Source organism: Macaca fascicularis, chromosome 11 (genome assembly GCF_037993035.2).
Source record: "Macaca fascicularis isolate 582-1 chromosome 11, T2T-MFA8v1.1".
NCBI classification, from domain to species: Eukaryota; Metazoa; Chordata; class Mammalia; order Primates; family Cercopithecidae; genus Macaca; species Macaca fascicularis.
In genome coordinates this window covers 103,703,205-103,726,272 of record NC_088385.1, presented here as the reverse complement: position 1 = coordinate 103,726,272, position 23,068 = coordinate 103,703,205, and the positions used below count along the sequence as shown (strand labels likewise).

The 23,068-nt window shown below is 37.2% G+C and overlaps 1 protein-coding gene across 1 annotated transcript in view; it reads right to left on the bottom strand.

The window, feature by feature from the left end:
* CFAP54 (cilia and flagella associated protein 54) overlaps positions 1 to 23,068 on the bottom strand; it is a 377,376-nt gene that overhangs the window by 166,677 nt on the left and 187,631 nt on the right. The window contains exons 42-48 of the mRNA XM_015431414.4: positions 21,602 to 21,689; positions 21,102 to 21,311; positions 17,359 to 17,425; positions 15,011 to 15,193; positions 12,517 to 12,603; positions 6,415 to 6,537; positions 2,021 to 2,074 (exon numbers count right to left, since the gene is read on the bottom strand). Of these exons, the coding sequence (XP_015286900.3) occupies positions 2,021 to 2,074; positions 6,415 to 6,537; positions 12,517 to 12,603; positions 15,011 to 15,193; positions 17,359 to 17,425; positions 21,102 to 21,311; positions 21,602 to 21,689 (812 nt within the window). The remainder of the gene's footprint in view (positions 1 to 2,020; positions 2,075 to 6,414; positions 6,538 to 12,516; positions 12,604 to 15,010; positions 15,194 to 17,358; positions 17,426 to 21,101; positions 21,312 to 21,601; positions 21,690 to 23,068) is intronic.

Here is a 23,068-nt window from a genome sequence, read left to right as displayed (position 1 = left end):
AGAGAGAGAGAGAGAGAGAGAGAGAGAGAGAGACCCACACACACACACAAATGTAAACATTTTGAGGTTTGGGAATTTGTATTATGGTTGACGATGTATTTGATTGACAGCATCAGAACAGTACCTGGCACATGGCGGGCACAACAGATTAGGAAAAGTAATCCCTTTATGGCATAAATCAGTCAGGACACACTACTGCTCAAAACTCTCCAGTGGCTCCTCATTTTGCTCTGATAACAGCCTGGTTACAATGGCCCTACTACCCCTTCTCAATTTGACCTGTCTGACCTTATCTCTTACTGCTCCCATCATTCACAGAGCTCTAGCCACACTGGCTTAGATGTCCCTCGCCAAGCTAGGCAATCTTGTCTCAGGGCCTTTGTACTTACCTTTCCCTCTTTATAGATTGTTCCTTCTCCAGATTTCATATGACTTGCACCTTTAGCTGTTCCAGGTCTATTCACAAAAGCCACTTCAGTGAAGACTAACCTGATTACCCCATTCAAAATTACCATCTCCAACCTAGCCCCATGCTCCCAATTCCCTTTAGGCACAGCTGCATTTATTTTCTCCCATAGCATGGTTCTCCTTCTAATGCACTATATAATTTACATATTTATAACATATTTACTTATATATCATGCTTTATTACTAGTCTTGCCCATTAAAATACAAGCTCCATGAGAGTTTGTAGTTTGTCTGTATTGTCGATTGATTAGTGTTGATTGACAGCATCAGAACTAATGTTGATTGGCAGCCTACCGCCTTACACACAATAAGCTCTTGATTTTATTTGTTGAATTAATATGTAAGGCAGATGTTGGGGCTATCTATTCTAGAAAAAAAAGAGAAACTATTTGCCTTATGTAAACAAAAAAATTCCATTGTTTGGAAGAGCTTGAAGCATGAAACTTCAGATTGGTTGGGAGAAGGTTTCTCTTCTCTTTTCTCTCCACAGCAAACAGTGATTTAATGAGCCTTGACAATTACACACAAACACTTGAGGATCAAAAGAAGATTAATTAGTAATATTATTTAGCACTCGCTTCTTTATGCAAAAAAACATAAAGTATAATCTGAAGAGTCTTAAGCAGACCAACAGTACTGTTTTAACTAATTAGCTAATAGAAACCGAATTTCCATTATACTGTTAGTCTCTTTTTGCATAAAAAGAAATCATCAGACAGACATTCTTTTTATACCAAAAACCACTCCCTAAGGAAGTGTTTTAGGATGCCCTGGCATTTAAGATGGGAAAGGAAGAAATATTCTTAGATACCCAAAGGTCTTGGAACACTAAAATGAAATATGAATACATATTTCTATCTTCCTAATACCAGTTATTTCATTTCAGGCAAATTGCTTATAAATTAAAACAAATTTTTAGGAAAATAAAAAACAATAAATCATCTGAAGGATAATTAAAAGTGAACTTTGTGAAATAAAATGCACATTAATAGAAGAGTAATAAGATTACATTTAATAAAAGTTAGATATATTCTTATTAAAATTATGGAAGACAAAAATAAAGCAACTTTGAGAAAATATCTCTCAAAATTATTTAATTAAAAATAAATACCTTACTTAATGCTGTTTCCTAGCACTTAAAAAAATAAAAACCATGTGTATCTATCTGCATTAACTGTCGCCTGGTTCTATGAACTCCTTCCTCATCCATAGCCCCCTTTAACAAGGGTTGTGCCACAGCTCTCCTGCTCTAACACTTCCTAGGAGAGACAGACTGCCAATACTCCTAGGATTTTTAAAAATTATTATTTCAAGATATTCAAATATTACTAGGTCATCAAGTGCTTAAGTCCCAATCATTCCATTTGTGACAGGAACAAATGTATTTAGATGGGCAGTAGAATCCTCTTTTTGTGAAAGATACTGGGCAAAAAAAAGAATATTACATAGCAGATTTTCAGAATCAAAGACTGTATCAACCAAATAGATTAGAATGACTCAAAAATTATCCACACTTAGGAAAACCATGTTTATAAAATATTATTATCCTTACCTGTATATTTTCTTTACTGGTAAGAGGTTTTCCTGAGTCAAATGATTGAAATATCTGTCAAAATACAAGTAGTAACAGAAAGAACAAGATTGAGTATTCTTTTAAATAAAACATTTAATGTATTCTAAAATTATTTTAATTATCATTTTTATTGAAAAAGTGATTTATGCTCTAGTCAGAAAAAATAAGCATAGTATAAAGAAAGTAAAAATCATACATGTCAACTTCCTTTAAGAAATACAATGTTAATATTTGATGTTTTTCCTACTAATGTCTTTTTGATGTATTTTAAATTTTTTAAAATAGATTTGTATTCCATGTTCACTAAACTTTTACATCATAATTTTCTTCACATATCATTAAATTATTTGTAAACTTCAGTCTAATGAGTAGGTGATACTTTATCCTACAAATGCAGCCTAATAATCTCTTTCCTATTGCTGGACATCTCGGGGAGCCACTTCCCCATCATTATCCCATCATTCAGCCCTAGTTTAAATAACACTGATGACTATTTTGTCTATATTTGTGATTACTGCCTTAGGATAGATTCCTGGAAGCAGAATTTCTAGGTCAAAAGATATGAATATACTGAGAAAATTGAAAGAGTCTGGCTCAATTTACACTCCCACCTCCCACCCACATTGTATGAAGATGTCAGAATTATTGCACTTTTAACAACAGTGAGTATTATCACTTAAAAAAAAATCTTTACCAGTTTGAGACAAAATTGTATTGCTATTCAGAATAAATATTTTTGGTTGTTTTTTCCTTTTTTGGTGTATTATTTGTCATTATATTTGGCTCTAAATACAATGTTGCATTAGGAAACATTTAGTTTATTTGCCACAGGAGACTGATGTATCTAGTAGGATGCATCTCTCTTGGTATAGAAGACCCTTTTTAAAAGATTCCCATTGGTAGAATCCAACAGTGATGTCCCTCTGCCCCTTCCTCAACCCCCTTTGTCACCAGGAAGTCACCAACAGCTTCCATGGACAGGTTGCACACATGTAGATGGTGTCCTACTCAAGTACCTGTACGTCTTTGCCTGGCCATAAGAATGTTCAGGAGAGACTAGAAGTGCAGAGAATAAACCTTGCCAAACAAGAACAACAGAAGTGTTCTACCCAGTCTCTCTGAGAGCCCCAGTTACCCATATCGGTGACCTTCTCATTCACGCTCTCTGAATTGGTTTTCCCCACTTCCCTATCTAGCACTCCTACTAGCTCACCTTACTTCCTTGAATCACTTCCCAAAGACACTATTGTTCCCATATCCTAGTCTCAGGATCTGCTTTTGAGGGAACCTCCCAAAACAATACATCACAGATAGCTTTTATTGAAAAAGTATTGGTAAGTGTTTTAAAATTTTTTCCCTTCTTTGAAGATATTCTTCATTACCCATAATACATTGAAAAGTGAGTAACTGAATCCAAGGGGAAATCCTTGTTGGTATAAATTAAAGAGAGTTTAATAATGGGACTTTAGATTTGGTGATAAGAGCAGAATACCAATATAATGTTAAAATAGAGAATTTTTTTAAAGGCCTGTGAAAAGTTCAATAGTAATCTGTAGGACTTTTTCAGTTACTTCTTTTACAAGTGAAACTTAATTCATTAATCCCTTCTTTAAATAACTAGCCCGCAGCTTAATACCATTGGCACCTATTTTAATTATAAATCTTGAACACATTTCCTCTTTTAATTACACTTTTTAAATTCCCAACTGAAGCTGGAAAGCTGCAAATTAACTTTGAGAATACAAAATCTGAAATCAGAATCTATTGGGAGATAGATTCACCCATACATTTATCTTATGAAAACTAGTTGATAAAAATGAAGTTTGGAATCTACTTGTAAAAATTTGTTTCTGACCTTTTGATTTATTTCAGTGAAAGCAGTGACCATTGAAAACTCTCTCTTGTTTCTCATCCTACCCAACTGGTTTCTCTCCTTCTCATCCTCCTGGACTCTAAATGTGAGTGACCTTAATGTCTAGTCCTCTGACTTTTGCTTTTCTCTATCTGCCTCATCCCCAGCTGATTTCATCCAGTTTTGTGATTTTAAATCTCTCTTCTAGCGTTCCCAAATGTGTCCCTGCAACCCCAACCTCTCCCCTGAATTCCAGACCCTGTATGATCTGCACCTAACTATGCTGCATTTCCACCTGGATGTCTACTGGGAAACTCATACTTAACATGTTCAACCCCTATCTGGAGCAGTATTCCCCATCTCAGTACATGAAAACGTCTTCCTACCAGTTGCTCAGGTTGAACACTCTGTAGTCATCCTTGCCTCCTTTCTCTTACATCCTGTATCCAAACTATTATCAGCAAATGCAGCTGGCTGTACCTTCACAACACACCCAGAACTGGACTGCTGCTCACTCCCTTCACCACAATCATCTCAATCACTATCATGCCCCACCCAGATTATCTGCAACAGCCTCCTAACTGGTCTCCGAATGTATACCCCTGCCCACCCGCAGCCTCTTCCCCAATAGTAAGCAGTGTCCTTTCATATTTAATTCCTATCATGTCGCTTCTCTGCTCAAAACTCTGCGCTATTTCTCATCTTATTTAGAGAAAATTCCAGTCCTTATCAAGCCCTATGAGGTCTTACATGATCTGACTCCTAGGTCCCTCCTCCTACTCCTCCTCCTCCTCCTCTTCCTCCTCTTCTTCTTCCTCCTCCTCTTCCTCCTCCTCTTCCTCCTCATTGTAGCCTCACTTTGCCTACTTGGTTTTCTTCAACCACTTCTTGCAAGCATCCCTTTTAGAACCTTTGCCCTCACAGTTGCTCCCACGTGGAAGGTTGTTCCCTCAAATCTTTCCATGGCTCACTTCCCTCAAAACTTGCTTATTGTAGAGATTCTCCAAACCACTTTGAATAAAACAGCACCTCACTGCTCTGGTCACTCTCCATCCCCTCAACTCTGCTTGATTGTCCTTGACAGCTGTGTATTGTGATTGACCTGACATATACTTATGTGCTTAATGTATTTGGTGTTTGTCTTCCTCACTGGACTGTAAGCTCCAGGAAAGCAGGAGCCCCTGTTGTCTTTCTTCTGCTCTATCTCCTTGCCTGGAACGGCACCTGTATTCAGTAAGCACTCAAAAATATTTTTTAACTAATTAAAGTGTAATTAACTGAGGAGCAAGCAAGAAAATATTGCTAATTTATTCCAGGTAAGATGATGCTTAATTTATGCCGCAGAAAATGAGCAAAACAATCAACCAACTGATACCAGTCTCACTCTCTGTCCCCTCTCTGTGTGTATCTCTCTATCCATCTATCTATCAATCACACATAGATATATGCATATATATGGATGTATATACATACCTATGCACACGCATGTATCCAATGCCTAATAAACATCCCTCTTGAGATGTTCTGTGGATAGCCTCACACCCTATTACAATAAGTTATAATACTGTAGCAGTCATATGGAGTAACAAGAAGGTACATTTTAGGAGAATACTCTGAAGTAATTGTCATATTATATGTAAATATAATGTCAGCTTATGCTAGTAGTTTTCAAGACTTATAGCTCATTCCCCAGGTTGCTTTAGGTCCTCCAAATTTGAATCCAACCAGCTGGTATTGTGCCTATCAGTCTCACTCCTCACACATACACTCTCTCCCAGGCAAACCGATTTGCTACCTTCTCCTATTTCCTTTATTGCTGGTCTAGGAGGGTCACAAGCATCTGCCTGAAGCATGATCATCCAGCGATTCCCAGATCACCATGAAGACCAAAAGAGAGGAAAATAATAGCTCCCTCTGATTTAATTTATGCTTTAAACATCAATTCCAGTATTCATTTTCAAGGGTATTTCAATTATCCAGTTTATAAATATAAATTAAACAAGCCAGGTAAAAACTATCTCCTAAAATCAAAAAAGGTTAGATAATATGGAGGAATGTTCTCTCCTCACAGAAATCAGAAGAAATTTGAACACATTCTTAAAACTTTGGTATAAAGTATGAAAATCAAAGAGACCCAAATAAGACATAAGGAAAGACTATTTTGATTTAAAATATTAACCAGAAATTGTAATGTCAGACCCAAAAAACTAAGCAGTAGTGGCTGATAAATGTGCCTAGTGAGACTGCCCATGGTAACTATAATAAAAAGCAACATGCAGCATCCCTGAGCCAGAATTTGACTGTAAAAACTACTCCAAAACCATGCTCCCTCCTCCACGACACCCTTCCAACCCAGACAAATGAAACCTCATAAAATCCTGATGTTAGTTGTAACCAGACTTAACAAAGAAGTCTAAAATACCAGAGATTGTAAATACACTTTCGTGGGAGTGTTCCCTACATTTTAGGAACGTATCCCTCACAGGTAAAGAAATTGCTTTGAATCAAATTGTCAGATTACCTTCGTTTTTCCAGTAGCTTTATAGCCTGCGGGTATTGAACAAGGCATGTTTTTTCCATAGAAAATTTGGGATATCTCATAAAAGGCTTCAGAAAAGAATCTCAAATCTATAAGGACTTCTATCTGTAAAGGAAAGGAAACAATGAGGTACTTAATTAAACAATTTGTTTTACTTAGAAAACAAAGTATAGAGAAAATCGTCAACTTTCTGAGATCCAAAGTTTCTGCTTAATGTTGGTAATGCATTATGAATTCATGTTTACTAGACACAGTGGAGAGAGATGCAAGTGTCTGTGTGTGTGCCCATATACATGTGCAATGGACCAAGAAGCTAACAACAGCAGGCGGCTGTTCAAAACAATGGACATTTATCAGATGCTGCTTACTTCATCAGAGGCAAACACATTAATATTTTTATAATATGATAGCTGTATAAAAGTTTTTTTAATGATTTTTTTTTGTTCCCATTAACTATAGCCCAAAAGAAAAACAAAACAAAAACACTCCTAATGTTCTCCAGCCCAACGAGGAAAGTCAAACTGGGAGACTAACTCCACAATGTATCAACACAGAGACAACTACTAATTTTCTTTTATTTTTAACTTTTAAGAGGCTACTCCCTTTGCAAACCCCCACCGCTTCTGCGCGGCAGATAGGAAAATTGGCTGTCCGCAACCAATCAGACTGATTGCAGGTGAGTCTTCCTTTCCATAGAAGTATAACTTTGTAACTTCACCCTAGCCTCTGATTGGTTGCCTTTTGCAACCAATCAGATGTTTGCACAGGCGAGTAACCTTTGTAACTTACTTCAGTCTCTGGTTGGCTGCTTTCTGCAACCAGTCAGACTGATTGTGGGCCACTACTTCATTTACATGGGGTGAGCACGAAGTGGCCAATATGAATAGGGGACGTTTGGACCCAAGAAAATTCTAGGGAATATTTGGACCCAAGAAGATTCTGTACCCAGGCCCTTGAGCCACTGCTCACGCCCACTCCCACACTGTGGAGTACTTTCATTTGCAATAAATCTCTGCTTTCATTCTTTTGTTGTTTCATTCTTTCTTTGCTTTGCTGGGCGTTTTGTCCAGTTCTTTGTTCAAAACGCCAAGAACCTGAACAACTTGCAGTCACAACCCTCTACTGGTAACAAGTATAGTACCCAGTAGTTAGTTTTATGATCCTCACCCTCCTCTCACCCCACACTCTCAAGCAGGCCCCAGTGTCTATTGTTCCCTTCTTTGTGTCCATGTGTCCTTAATATTTAGTCCCTGCTTATAAGTGAGAACATGTGGTATTTGGTTTTCTGTTCCTGGGTTAGTTTGCTTAGGATAATGGCCTCCAGCTCAGCTCCATGCAGGTTGCTGCAACGGATATGATCTCATTCTTTTTTATGACTGCATATTATTCCATGGTGTATATGTATCACATTTTATCTAGTCTATCGATGATAGGCATTTAGGTTTATTTCATGTCTTTGTTATTGTGAATAGTGCTACAAGGAACAATTTTCTTATCCATAATTAATGGCTGCTGTTAATTTTAAATACATATATTTAATAATAATAATCAATTTATAGCTATGTATTTTATATGGCTTAATTTGAATATAATCCAGCAGGATCATCAGAAAATTATAGAAAAAGGAGTTCTTATTTTTCTTATTTTTCTTATTTTTCATAAATTCGTTCAACGTATTTATGGAGCACCTCATATGTACCAAGCCCTCTTAGAGGTTATGTTCCATTGGGATGCATGTTTAGCTAAGTTTCAGTGACACATGAAGATATACACAAATACAAAGGGACACAGGGCACTCACAAATGCTATTTTCAAGACTGTGGTCAGGAAGGAATTCTCTGTGAAGAAAACCTTCAAGAGAAGATTTGGGAATGGCATTAAAGGAGACAGACATGAAAATCTGCTAAGGGACCTTAGTGTAGAGGCCGTATGGCAGGACTCAGGGAGCAAGGGGAGGAGGTCAGGAGGTGAGTATGAATGCTGGCCAAAAAAGGTCAAGTAGAACCTGAAGACCAGAGTAGGGACTCTGCACATTATTCTTTGTGTGATAAGGAGTTACTGGAGAGTTTTAAACAGGACAGGGCCCTAACCTGACTTAAATTGTGAAAACTATCTAGTGACTTTGTAGAGAGCAGAGAAGGGTAAATGTGGAAGCAGAGAATAAAGTTCGAAATTAGATGAACGTGTAAATACATAACATAGGAAAAGAAAATTCCATTTATCCTCAGCATGTCCACCTATCATACTCTCTGTTTCCCATTTGTTATTATCTTAGAAATCTCAAGAGAGTGCGAATTTTAAAGAAATAAAAAGGTGCGCTAGTGGGAAACTGTATACATAAATAACATGAAAATAAAATATAAAAGATCAGGAAAATATTTTTAATAAGAAAGAGAAAATTGCTTGTCTATCGAGTTGCATACTTTGGTCTTTGCCTAAGGTACCTTGGGGTCTAATCTCCCCAGTGCCATATAATATCAAAGGAGGCTCTGGGGGAGACATATAAACTCTTTCAGGTTTCTAGATGACCATTTTTCTCATTACCCCTAGGAGGAAACACTTCCCTATATCTGTATGTGGTTAGTTTCCTTGAGTTTTGACTATAAGATTGCTGAACATGGACTCTTTCTGGCTTCAGTTTATCATACCAATCTGACCATTTGAAAAAGCAATTGGGTAAATAATGGACATATATTTTCAGAGGTGACCAACACTGCAAACACAAACAAGCCAGAGAGCAAAAAGAACTACCCATAAATCAACCATTCACTCACACAAATAAAGAATCACTGGTACCCTTCCTAGGTTTGATGTGTTGAGAGTGACAAATCTTTCAAGATGTTGGCAGTTCTAAAGTGAAGCCAGGCCAGCTGATCATGAAGAGGTCTTAAAGCTTTCCCTGAAAGACACTAGGGCACTATAGAAACTTCAGAGTGTGATCTATTGCTCTTTGATTTGTCAGGAATCATCATTGTGTGTTATTTCCCGACTATGACTTTTCTCTCTTCCCACTCCCTGACCCCAGTTTACTTCAGAAAGGTCAGGCAAACTCTGCTCACACAGGCTGTCATTCCTTCCTCTGTATGATCCATCATTTGTCCTCTTTCATTGCTCTGTCAAAACCCTAGTCTGGTTTTTCAATCCTACTATGCCAATAAGATCCCACTGCTCACTCTACTCCTGACACTGGTACCAGACACCAGATAAGATCATGTCATTCTCCTGATCCAAATTCTACAATTAGTTAATTATAGAAACAATAAGATTCTATATAAATTCTGTAATTAATTCTCCAACCCAGTTCTCCAGAATGAAGTCCACAATTCTTCTCTGGTTTTTATGCTACTCTAGGACAAAAACAGCTACCAAGTGCTAACAATATGATTTTTAAAAAGTCATCTAACCACTTTGTTCCAGATTATGTCTTTTGGTGCCCATCTAGATCTCCTCTTGATAAGTTATGATCATTGCAACCCTTTCATGCTTCTTGCCTCTTAAGGACAGACCAGATTGTACATGTTACAAAATTCAGATATTGCAATCTCTTCATTTCTCTCATAGCTCCACCTCCAAATTATATCTCTTCAGAGTTGAGAATTCAAGACTAAGTCCCTGGTATTCTCAGTGTCATCGACCTCTGGTATACTCATGTTATCTTCTACAACCTGCCTACCCAAAACCTCCACTCTAGTGTAACTGAACCACCCCTACCCCCTAAACAAGTCAATATTTTCTCACCTATCTTTCACACTGACGGCCAAGAAATGTTCCCTTTTTCCTCTCTCCTGCTCCATGAATTCTACTCTTTTCAAGCCTAAATCTTACCTACTTAGTGAAACCTAAAGACTCAAAGCCATTTTTTCCTCTTTCAAACTCCTGGAGAGTCTTCATCACACCCATTTGGAAATGATCAAGTGGCAGGTGCCAACATTATTATCTTGGGTATACGTCCTGTCTTTCTTCTTAGTTTTCACTTCCTTATAAGCAAGGATCATTGGTTACATTTCTTCGACTGGAGTTACTAACATTGTGCTTTTAAATAGGAAGTACTCGATAAATGTTGTTTTAGAGTTAAATCAATAAACATCTGCCAAGTATTTTCTAGGTGAGTTCCCACTAAACACTATAGAGAGTGCACGTAGGCACTTGAAAAATGTCTGCAGATTTTAAATTCAATAGTTAATTACTGAATTTCAACTATGTGAATGTATTACTCAAGACGCTACAGGGAATTAAAAGATGAATAAGATACAGATCCTAGCCTCAAGAATTTTGCAATATTGAAGAGAACATTATCTTTTGTAAAAAAGAGAGAAAAGTTACATTCAGTTTCTTTTAAAAGTGTTGGAATTCAAAAGCAATAGAACTCATAAGAGTTCAGTAACTCAGAGAGGGTGATTCAGAAAATTTTATGATCAGTAACAAATTATTTATTCCCAGGTTAAAATCATTAATAATCAGCACCAGAATTCTTCATTTCTTTACTTAGAAATAGCATGCCACAAACTATTTAGGTCTGAAAATATAGGCCCCAGGGCAGGGTTTAGACATGAAGAGAAATTCAAATGGAAGTCTAATTTTCCCTTATTAGAAAATGGGAGAAATTTGGCAACAAAAGTCAGAGAGTATTTCCACAAAAGCAGAAGTATGAATTAAGCCAGTGGTGTATTGGAGCCCACTCACTCCAATTTGCAAGAGCTAATTGTGCACATCTTGTCCCTGATTCCATCATTAGTGATGTCTAGTCGGTAGCTTGAAGTCAGACATAGTGGGAGTATTCACACCATGGATGGAAATTGAAAATGCCACAAATGAAAATTTTGAGGTGTTTTTTTGTTTTTTGTTGTTTTTTTGAGATGGAGTCTCGCCCTGTCGCCCAGGCTGGAGTGCAGTGGTGTGATCTCAGCTCACTGCAACCTCTACCTTCTGGTTTCAAGCTTTTCTCCTGCCTCACCCTCCAGAGTAGCTGGGATTTCAGGTGCCCGCCACCACACGTGGCTAATTATTTTTTTATCTTTAGTAGAGATGGGGTTTCGCCATGTTGGCCCGGCTGGTCTCGAACTCCTGACCTGGAGATCCATCCGCCTTGGCCTCCCAAAGTGTTGGGATTACAGGCGTGAGACATCACGCCCGGCTTTGAGGTTTATTTTTTTAGAGCCAATTGTGACGTTTACCAGCCCATAGCTGATTGCTCCATTCAGTCGGTGGCAAAAGCATGAGATGATGGCCAAGAAAGATTTTAAGCTCAAGAAAGCCAAATGTTCTATCTTCAATTGTTTGTTTTGCCTCAACTTAAATTTCTCTGTCTTCCTAATTTTTAGTAAAGTCCACTATAGAAAAAAGGGTGAATACACAGTGTGTGTGTGTGTGTGTGCGCGCGCGTGCGCACGCGGGTGTGTGTGTGTAAAATATAAAATAGGGTTGAACTCCATATTACAGTTGAGGAGGTACAGAACTGGGAGCAAATTTGTTGGATATTGAGATGATCCATGTACAAAACAAATTCAACAAAAGTGGGAGCAGGCAACATGAGTGATTAGGATAGAGAGCATAGAGAATAAGGTGCTTCCCATCCCATGTGGTGTTCAAGTCAATCAATTGCACATGCATCTCAAAAGCAGAGAACCTTAACTGACTTCTGGATTACAGGATTTTTTGTAATTTAGCATCTATCTGATCTTGTTAATTCAATTATCTGTGCATTGAAAAATTCTTGTGTACCATGATCTCCATAAAGGTTCTTAGGAATAAATTCACAGAAGCTTCAGAAAACTGGTTCAGTTGGTCTTCACCAGGAAGCCAGTCTCTCAGAAGTGGCGATTTCCAGGCCAATTGGTGTTGGGTGAACCTTATTTCCATGTGCAGCTGTTCCTCACTTTACTGTGGTCCAAGCATAAAATAATCTACACCTTTCTAAATGGCTTTTTCTCGTACTTTATTATAATAATGGCTAAGTTATTTTTTATATCAGTGTAATGCCATGTTATTATCAGCTTGTTAATATAAGTCCTAAAATCAAATTAATACATGACAATATCTTTAATAGTTCAAGAATATCAAATGTCTTAAAAGCTTGTAACATACCTTGAGGATTCTTGCTTCCAGACTTCTGATTATATCTTGACAAATTCCAGAAACAAAATATTGATACAATGCAAGGAGAGGAAGAATCTATGAGGAGAAAAACACTCGTTTCAAAATATATTTTATCAAACTAATAACCTAATAATCAAATTTAGCCAAATATTAAATATAGGATATGTTATATATTGATTTACTTTCCATGATAGGAAACTATACTGTTGAAAATAAGTGAAATAATCTATCTAGCACATGCTTCATAAGTTTATCGGAACTTTAAGATGCTATTAGAGACTTACAATTCCCAGTAGATGCCATTTGGTACCCCAAATCTAGGTTGTACATCTCTTTAAGCAGGAAGAGGTAAAAATCCAATCAATTATCTTCCTTGAAAACAATTAACTCAACATAAATATACGAATCACTGTGGCCTGTGGAAAAATTCTAGCAAATGAGCTACCAAATAAATGCAAAATTTAAAGCAAAGGAACTCAATCTCTGCCCCCAACTGGATCCTACTTACTCATTTTAATGCCAGTTGCTTTTTGTCTTCAACTAGAATTTTTCTATCAACAAAAAATATTTATAACCTGCCTATTATGTGTTAGGCACTGTTGAATGAGAACAAAATCTAACAAATCCCTGCCTTCACATAGCATATATTCTACTTATTAAAACCCAAGCTTACTCTTCACATAATATTTTTATTTTCCTAGAATTCACCCCAAAGTTCAGTTGCTCTTGAAGTCCCATGGATATATGTGAAGGCTTACAGACTATCAATATTTCAAATGGCCCAACCACGATCCATCCAGAGAAAGATATGGAGAGGACAGTTTTGCCTAACATTGCAACAGCTCCTGACCTCAGATCAAACCTTAAGCTCAGTTCCTGCAACTGTAGCCTTCCCTGCCAAAGGAAGATGGAGTGGAAGGATGATTGGGATCCCCATTAGTTAGCAAACTATTTCCCATAGCTCCACAGCTCTGGGTCACATAGCAAATTTTATATTCCACAGAAGTCCCCTTAGCCACTGGGCTTCTTCTGAAGAAGGTTAATGTAATACAAAATGGAAATTGTTTACTTCTTGCAATTTCAGCTGGGGAACCTCTAATTGTCAGGTAACTGGCAGCTGCTAATAGCAACAGCTTTTTTAAAGGATTAGAACTGGTCTTAAATGATTTCAAACATAAAACATTTTTCTATAACTATGCCTAACAAACATAACACAATACCTTTTTCCACAATTAATGCAGCACAAAACATTAAGAGTTGGCGATTACCTTTGAGATTTAGTTTCTTTTTCTTTAGCGAGAAATAAAAACACACCATTTTATTGCTGCCAACTGCTCAATTATTCAGAAAAACATTCTCAATTTCTTCAGCTTTAGAGAAAAAAAATCTCATTTCTTTTCCAGCACAGTGATATGTATTATATATGAATATGACTAGACAGCTAAAGGTTACCCAGGGGATAGAACTATTTCTTCAACCCAGAAATGAATCCCTTTAACAGTGAGAGGGGCACCATTTTGTTATTTTTTAAAAATAAACAATTTCTCAGCAAGTCTGCCAAGTGTTAAATGCACTTATCAATCTCTTTACTTTAATACATGGTTTTATAAGCTAACAATTCATATCAGGGGACAATAAATATTTTCAATATAAAGACAGAGTTGAATTTAGAAGGATAAATATACCAAGAGAATAGAAAACAATATATGGGAGAAAAAAGTAAGTAGGTATGAAAATCACGGAGGAAAGGGAAAGGAGCAGAAAAAAGAAAGAATAGCTATAAAGAAGCAAACAAAGGGAAAAAAGAGATGTGAAAAAATAGAGGAAAGAACATAAAGAAAGTAAAAAGACAAAATAATGGAGGAAAATATAAAATGACCAACAATTCTAATAGAACATATTAATTTTTTAATGCAACCAGCTTCAAATGTATGACATATACTGCGATTTCTTTCCCCAAAGGAGAGGAGAGCTGTATTTGGATTTTTTTATTTTCTAGGACATTAAGAAATGTCTGTTTTTATCTCATGCTTAGAATCTGTTTTCCTCTTAGATGCACCATTGACAGAGAAAAGATAAGAGACATAAAGATAAACTTATCTCAATAAAGAAACACTCTCACAGTTTTGGGATTGATATAACCTGAACACCTTAATGCAGTGGCTTACAAGTACACTAGATTTCCATGTTTGAGATCAGTGATGCATTCTGATCAATTTCACCAACTATCTTAAGAAAAAAATATAAAGTAACACAGTAAAAGGAGAAAAAATCAAATAGTCTGCTTTTGTATCCAAAATGCAAAGAAAGAATATTAATTAATATACTTTAGTTTGAAGTGTAATTAAGAATCCTACATATGTAGAGTTTAAAAGTTAAACAGTAACTGATCAAAAGAATATTAGCAAAATTTGAAAAGTATGAGGTAAGTGGAGCAAAATATCCCAGTGATACATATTTTTTGATTTTACAAACTACTTACTATTAGATTTTGCCTAACAAAGTGCAGTTCACGTATAACGTAATACAGACTTGCAATTACAGAGCAAATGTCAGCCCTGTATCTATCTGAGAAGAGTTCGATGCCTGGGAGAAGCTGAGTGATTTCATACTGAGCATAGCAACGTTCAGCTTTGGGATGTGGAAGTGTGGTTCTAAGCAAACCCTGAAAATGAAAAAAAAAGTGAAATATAAAGAGCTATATATTGCATTTTCAATAATGAAACAAAAAAAGACAAATACATATATTGCTTTATAAAATGCTTAGTATATACCTAGCACACTGTACTTTGTAATAAATGGTACTTATCATTTATATTATCATCATTACAGGTTCCAAATGCTTTTATCACTCCAGATGGGCTTTTTAAATTCCATGGTAGTTGGATACCTCTTATTTTCAAAGAAATTATAATTATATTAAATTATCTTTTGTTGAGGGTCAATCTTATGTTAAGCACTGCCGGTAAGTTCTTTATAAACATTATCTCATTTAATGTTATTTTAACCTGCTCTTAGAAGGGAGGATTATTATGTCACAAATGATATAATTGAGGCTTAAAAAATTTATCTGAAGTCACACAGCTAACAATGGCAGAAAGGAGATTCAAAGCCATGTCTATTTAGCTAAAAAAAAAAAAAAAAAAAAAAAAAAAAAAAAAAAAAAAAACTATGTTCTTTCCACTATACCAAGCTATAAGTAGAGGAAATGACTACTTGTTTCAGAAGTCTCAATCAGGCAGAGGTAATTCCAAACTTCTAACAGCTTAAATGAAAAGACTATTGTTATAATTTGACCAACAGTTTTTGGTAATTTATGTAACCAACATTACACTAGATGTTGGGGAGACAAGATGAATATGTAAAACCACATTTTTCATTTAAGGGTGCTTCTTTGTTATTTTAACAATTAAAATTTCTTAATGACAAACGCATTATGAAATTATTTTAATGTATATATCAGAAAGAATTTCAATCCAATGGCTTATTAAGGTCATGAGATATACTATTCTAAAATACTTTGTAGTTGTTGAAATTTTTACTATCATACATTTGTTTTAAAATCATAAAAAGAATTAATAGGCTTTTAAGATAAATCCCACCAGCTAATTTTTATTTTAGGTATAGTATTACTAAGAAATAATACACACATTATTGTCCACATTAAGCAAAATGTTAAATACTTGTTAAAACACATATTTTCTAAAACATAAACAGCATTATCTTCAAGAACAAGGAGTATCAGAAAGTAAAGAATGCGATTTAACAAGTCAGAGTTGGGTCATTTCCTTTGCACCTCTGCCTCTTGTACTTCTTCCCTTTGAAGCACAGACAAGAGGTATAAGGAACATAAGAAAATTGAAAAGTCTGGCCTTACATTCAGAGAAGCCCTTCCTGAAGAACTCACTTATTTAGATTTCATAAGCTATGAGACTTCTCTCATACACAGAACAAGAGTGCCCATCTTTCAAAGTAAATAGAACCTTTAGTAGATTGCAAAGGTCCCTGGTTACATTTTGGAATTTCAAAATGTCTTGTATTTCAGATAAAAGCCCCTTTCTTCTTCAGTGAAGTCAAACCAAAATTCTGAGAACTGCAAGAACACCTCTCCTGTAGTCTTCAAGTTATTGTTCACCTTCATCATAAGATAGATTTTATATCATATAACCAAGCAAAACTGAATTTAGAGATGAGGTAACCCAAGGCAACTATTTGAAGTCAAACAGACTGGCTTCATACTGATTACTAGTAACATGATCTTCCTAATGACAGAAGACTCAGTTTCCCCATCTGTAAAATTCCTTCTTCTGTTTTGTAAAGGAGAAAACTGACTCTGTTAAATATTAAAGGTGGGCCAGGCACGGTGCCTCACACTTATAATCCCAGCACTTTGGGAGGCCAAGGCGGGTAGATCACCTGAGGTCAGGAGTTCGAGACCAGCCTGGCCAACATGGTAAAACCCTAGCTCTACTAAAAATACAAGAAATTAGCTAGGTGTGGTGGTACGTGCCTGTAATCCCAGCCACTTGGGAGGCTGAGGCACAGGAATCGCTTGAACCTGGGAGGTAGAGGTCGCAGTGAGCTGAGATTGCACCACTGCACTCCAGCTTGGGCGACAGAGTGAGACTCCATCTCAAAAAAAAGAAAAAAAAGAAATTAAAGGTGAAGGTCTCACAGGGGTTCAGCGATCAAGAGAAAGATGGGCTTGTGATATTTAATCAAGATTCATGCTATTTTGCTACCTGAGTTTTCTGAATATGATAAACTTTTTTTACTGATCCAATGAATGGTTGTGCTACCATGGAAAAACATACATAAATAAAGCGTTACCTGAAAGAGTAATGCAGACAAAATGCAACAGTCAGTTTTCTTTTCAACATTCAATGACTTAATAAATCTAAGTAAGTATAAGAAAAATAAACTGATTAGTAAAAATTTTCCAAAAACATTTTGATATGAATATGTCTTTACATACATATTTAGAACACAAAATGTATAAGAAAAAATATACATATAAATATATAAGAAAATAAAAGGAAAATACATTAAAGAAGATAAAAAAATCCCCTGTAATCCTACTGCCTAAACATGATTACTAGTAACATTTTAGTCAATTTCCTTATATATATTTTTTCTGTATATAACTATACACACAGAGAAACACATACATACACATTAAGAGTAGAATTAGGCAATACATACAACTTTATAAACAAATTTTTCATTCACAGACATAACAGACTATATCATTATTCTAAAGAACTTTAATGTTTTATCATACAGATGTGCCATAACATAAAAATATGAATCTCCACTGGCGTTTTCCAATGCTGAGGTAAACATTGTTATGCCTACACTTTTGGGCACTTATCCTATCGGTTCCACTGAATGAAGCCCTGGAAGTGAAAGCTTTTGGTAAAAGTGGGTGCACAGTAAAGGCTTTTGATGAGTGCGGTTAAATAATTCCACCTGAAGACTGAAGCATTGTATTTTCTCTCTAGCTGTTTATTATGGAGCCATTCACAACATTAAGTATCTCCACCAAACATTAATATCTCTCCATTACAACTCTTTCATTTTATGTCCGTTAGAAGAAGAGTTTGAGTTTTCTATATAAGAGTCTTAAAATTCACATTTGCAACTACCAACCACATTACCTTCTCCTAAGTCTTTCTTAGATAAAACCAGTCAGGTTCACTACATTATTAACAATGTCTACCTCAGTTCAGCTTCACTGTGTGGATCTTCAAGTGCGGTATTTTACAGGGGGGAGAAGAGTTTCCTCTACTCAGGGAGTCTAGGAAAACAGCCAAAGCCCCTGTAGAATGACATCTCCTATGACAGTCAGACTTCCAGCTGGGAAACCAGGAAATTACTTTCTGTTTGTTAAAAAATCACTAGGTAATAACTTCAGAAGCTCAGAGAAGCGGAGGTGCCCTCTGGCAGGAAGCCTGTAGCTGTTCCTTTCCAACCTGTTCCTTTCCTTGGCTTTTCCATTCCCAATTGACAAGCTCCACTAAGTCATAAGCTCAGACTGTTTCAGGAGACAAAGAGACAGAGAGAGAGAGAGAAAGAGAGAGAGAGAGTGTGTGTGTGTGTTCTATCCCAGGAGCACAAAAAAATTAAACTTGACAGAAGTCTAAATCTTTGACATTTAATACTTTTAAAGCAGTACTTTCTTACTTCCCTGACTGAAGATGCTAATCTGAAAGCAATGTGATCACCACCTAGGAACAGGTAAGTTTTTTTAAGTGTGCTCTACAGCTTAAAACACTATGCAGGTTGTTGCTCACCACCTCCGACAGGTCAGCTAAAGAAGTAACTGGAGAGGTGAAGGAAACCTATACCTCTAATCCCTCCATACTTTTCAAATTTCTCATGTTAATCAGAAATTTGAAATACTTAAGATATTTGTGAGTGCTAGCTATGCATAAGCCATTGTTAAAGACATTCACATGTGTTATGTGTGGTAGGCTAAATAATGGACCCCCAAAGATATTCATGACCTTATCTCCAGAACCTATGAATATGTGACCTTATAGGGCAACAAAGACTTTGCAGATGTGATTAAATTAAGGCAACTGAGATAGGGAAGATTATCCTGGATTGTCACAATGGCCTTTATAAGGGAAAGGCAGGAGGGTCAGAGACAGAGAAGGAGATGTGAAGATGGAAGATGTGAGAGACAGACAGAGAGGGGCATGTGTGGGGGAAAGATGCTAAGGTGTTGGTCTTAAAGATAGAAGGTGGGGTCATGGACCAAGGAATGCAGGAGGCCTCAAGAAGCTGGAAAAGATAAGGAATCAGCTTCTCAAACCCAAGAGCCTCCAGTGGAAGCACAGCCCTGCTGACACACTAATTTTATGATTTCTGAACTCTATAACTGTAAAAGAATAAATCTATTTTGTTTTAAGCCACTAGGTTTAGGGTAATTTGTTACAGCAGCAAAAAAGGACAGTAATACAGTATGTATTATGGGCTAAATTGTGTCCCCTAGAAATTCATATGTTGAAGTCCTAACTCTTAGTGATATAGTTTGAATATACATCCCCATCAAATCTCATACTAAACTGTAATCCCTAGTATTGGAGGTGGGGCCTGGCAGGAGGTAGTAGGATCACAGTGGTGGACCCCTCATGAATGGCTTAGTGCCATCTCCTTGGTGATGAGTGAGTTCACATCACATCTGGTTGTCTAAAAAGTGTGGCACCTCCCACTCTCTCTTGCTCCCATTCTTGCCATGTGAGATGCGGGCTCCTATATGCAAATATGGCCTTCTGTCATAACTGAAAGCATCCTGAGGCCTCTCCAGAAACCCAGCAGATGCTGGTACCATGCTCTCTGTACAGCCTGCAGAATCAAGAACCAATCAAACCTCTTTTCTTTATAAATTACTCAGTCTTGGGTATTTCTTTGTAGCAAAGCAAGAACAGCCTAACATACCCAGTAACCTCAGATTGTGACCATGCTTGGAGACAGGGCATCGAAAGAGGTAAGTAACTAAGTTAAAATGAGGCCACAGAGTTGGGCCCTAATCCAATATGACTGGTATCCTTATAAGAAGAGGAGATTAGGACATTGACATGCCGAGGAAAGACCACATGTGGACATAGTGGTCTTTCTACAAGCCAAGAAGAGAGGATTCAGAAGAAACCGATTAACCAACACCTTGTTCTCCAACTTCTAGCCTTCAGAATCATGAGATAACGAAGTTATGTTGTTTAAGCCACCCAGTCTGTGGTACTTTGTTACGACAGCCTAGCAAATTGATACAGTATGGCATGTAATTTTTACCACCTTGGCTTAGAGATAAGGACACTGAGTCTCAGAAGGAATGTGAAACTTGTTGAAAGTAACTGGTTTCTAGTACACTTTTGGATGAGGCCCATGCCTGACTGCCTCCACACTGTTTTCCTGCTCTCTTACCAATTGCTCATTCATTTGACCACTCAGAAAGTCATTGTTGAGCCAGACGCCATGGCTCACGCCTGTAATCCCAACACTTTGGGAAGCTGAGGTGGGCAGACCATCGGAATTCAGGAGTTCCAGACCAGCCTGGCCAACGTGGTGAAATCCTGTCTCTACTAAAATTACAAAAGAATTAGCTGGGCATGGTGGTGGGCACCTGTAATCCCAGCTACTCAGGAGGCTGAGGCAGGAGAATCTCTTGAACCCAGGAGACGGAGGTTGCAGTGAGCCGAGATCAAGCCACTACACTCCAGTCAGGGTGACAGAGTGAGACTCCGTCTCAAAAAAAAAAAACAAACAACAACAAAAAAACCAAATAGTTATTGAATACATATCTGGAACTTGGGATCCATGAGTAAGCAAAGCAAACACCTGGGCCCAGGTGACACTGATATTTTGGGGCAAGAGTTGTGTTACAGGAAAAGGAGATAATCATAAGCAATAAACATCACAAATAAGTAAATAAACTGTAAGGCCCTGTATGATATGGACATAACCTCCCAGAAATCCAGTGTGCATGAGGCATTGCATTTTGCATGGTACAGGGGGGCACCCTGCAAGGAAGCTGTTAGCTAGTATGCGGATCCTTCTATCCTCACACTCACTGTGCTATCTTTGCTGATATGACTGCTCCTTGCAAACACCCCCAGATGCCAACTCTTGACAGAAACTCCTCACTGTAGTCTTTGAAACCCAGAGGTGAATGGCTGTTGGTGACATTGGTGAGCGAGGGGCCAAATTCTTTCCACGTGTGCAGCACGTCTGGTTTTCTGAATATGTCATCAAGAGCTTGACACCAACACTTAAAAGCAGCCCTAAAACAGAGACAAAGCATCAAGCAGTACGTTTTCTGAGACCCAGAACTTCCAGAAGGGAAAGCAAATACACCGAAGCAACATCAATTAACATACGTATAACTATACATACATTCACTGTTCTTAATGGTTTCTCTCAGGTAGTATTTGATGAATAAAATGTAGCAATGTAGTATTGTTGAAGAACTAAAATTTATGAATGACAATGTTTTTTCATAATCATTAAAAACTTCTTCAAACAAGAAAATAAAAAACTTTTACCCTTGTTCTACAGACTTCTAAAAATCTACCTTTTCTTTTCTGCAAAGATGAGAAGACTTCCAAGTGAATGCAACGCCTGAACTTTAAGACTTCTTTGATTGCTGGCTTGGAGAACATCTATATTTTTAATCAAGTAAAAGAACAAATGTCAGTTCCTAGAAAAATATTTTCTTTATATTTGCAAGAATATTTTAAACTGCACTATTCCTTAACTGTGTAGATTGCAGTAAGCAAACTCCAAGTTAACAGCGCCTTCAAATGTCACACAATATATATATACACAGAGAGCAAGCAAACGTTCTATTTGATTACAGAATGAAAGACTGGCTCTAACAGATAGTAATAATGGGGCTTCGTGAAGAATAAAAGTCATACAGGTAGAGACAGGAGAAGAGAAAATTAGAAACGGCATGGTATGGCTGGGTATGCATAGGAATGATGGGCATGACTGGAGTATGGTTTTCTGGAGAGGGTGAACTGAGTCTGAAGTGGGGGGCAGTGGTCAGACTCTGAGGGCCTCTGACTGCAGCTTGGAGGAAAGTGGATGTTATCCTATAGCAGATGGGAAGGGTCAAAGGGTTTGTTTTTTAGCAGACATGTGACAAGATCACCACATATCAGATTTTTCCTTTTACCTGAAGGCAGAAAATATCTTTAATATCACCTAATTGGACCAGCAAGGTAGCTCATGCCTATAATCCCAGCACTTTGGGAGGCCAAACCAGGCAGATCACCTGAGGTCAGGAGTTCGAGACCAGCCTGGTCAACAGGGTGAAACCCCGTCTCTACTAAACATATAAAAATTACCCAGGTATGGTGGCACACGCCTGTAATCCCAGCTACTCAGGAGGCTGAGGCAAGAGAATTGCTTGAACCCAGGAGGTGGAGGTTGCAGTGATCAGAGCCAAGATCACACCACTGTACTCCAGACTGGGCAACAGAGTGAGACTCCATGTCAATCAAAAACAACAACAACAAAAAATCATATACTTTTTTTTTCTAGTGAATGCATGCATTCTGGGATGTGTAGCCAAAAACCCTAACCAACATGGCAGTGGTTTCTAATGAGGACAATACTGTCCCCTAGAGGATATTTCAGAAATGTGAGAAAGGGTTTTGTTAGATGTCACAATGGGGGCATCTTTTGGTAACTCATAGGTTAAGACCAAAGATGTCAGATGGCCTGCAAGGCACAGAAACTTCCCCTACAGTGAAGGAAAAGATGAGAAGCCTGTTTATAACTATCTGAATCTCACATCGAACTTCGTTTTCCACATAAAAAGGGTATTTCTGCATGATTTCTAAATGTCCATGATTTCTAAATTTTCCAGACATTGCAATCACTGTAGTTCTTTGTTTTGCTCAGGACTTTACCAAGATTTATTTGCCATTTTAGAAAATATCACAGAATTTAACCATGTTGATAGTATTTGAGTCACCAATACAACATACCTGTCTCTGTCTGCATACGCAGCTGTCACATTCATGGTGATTCC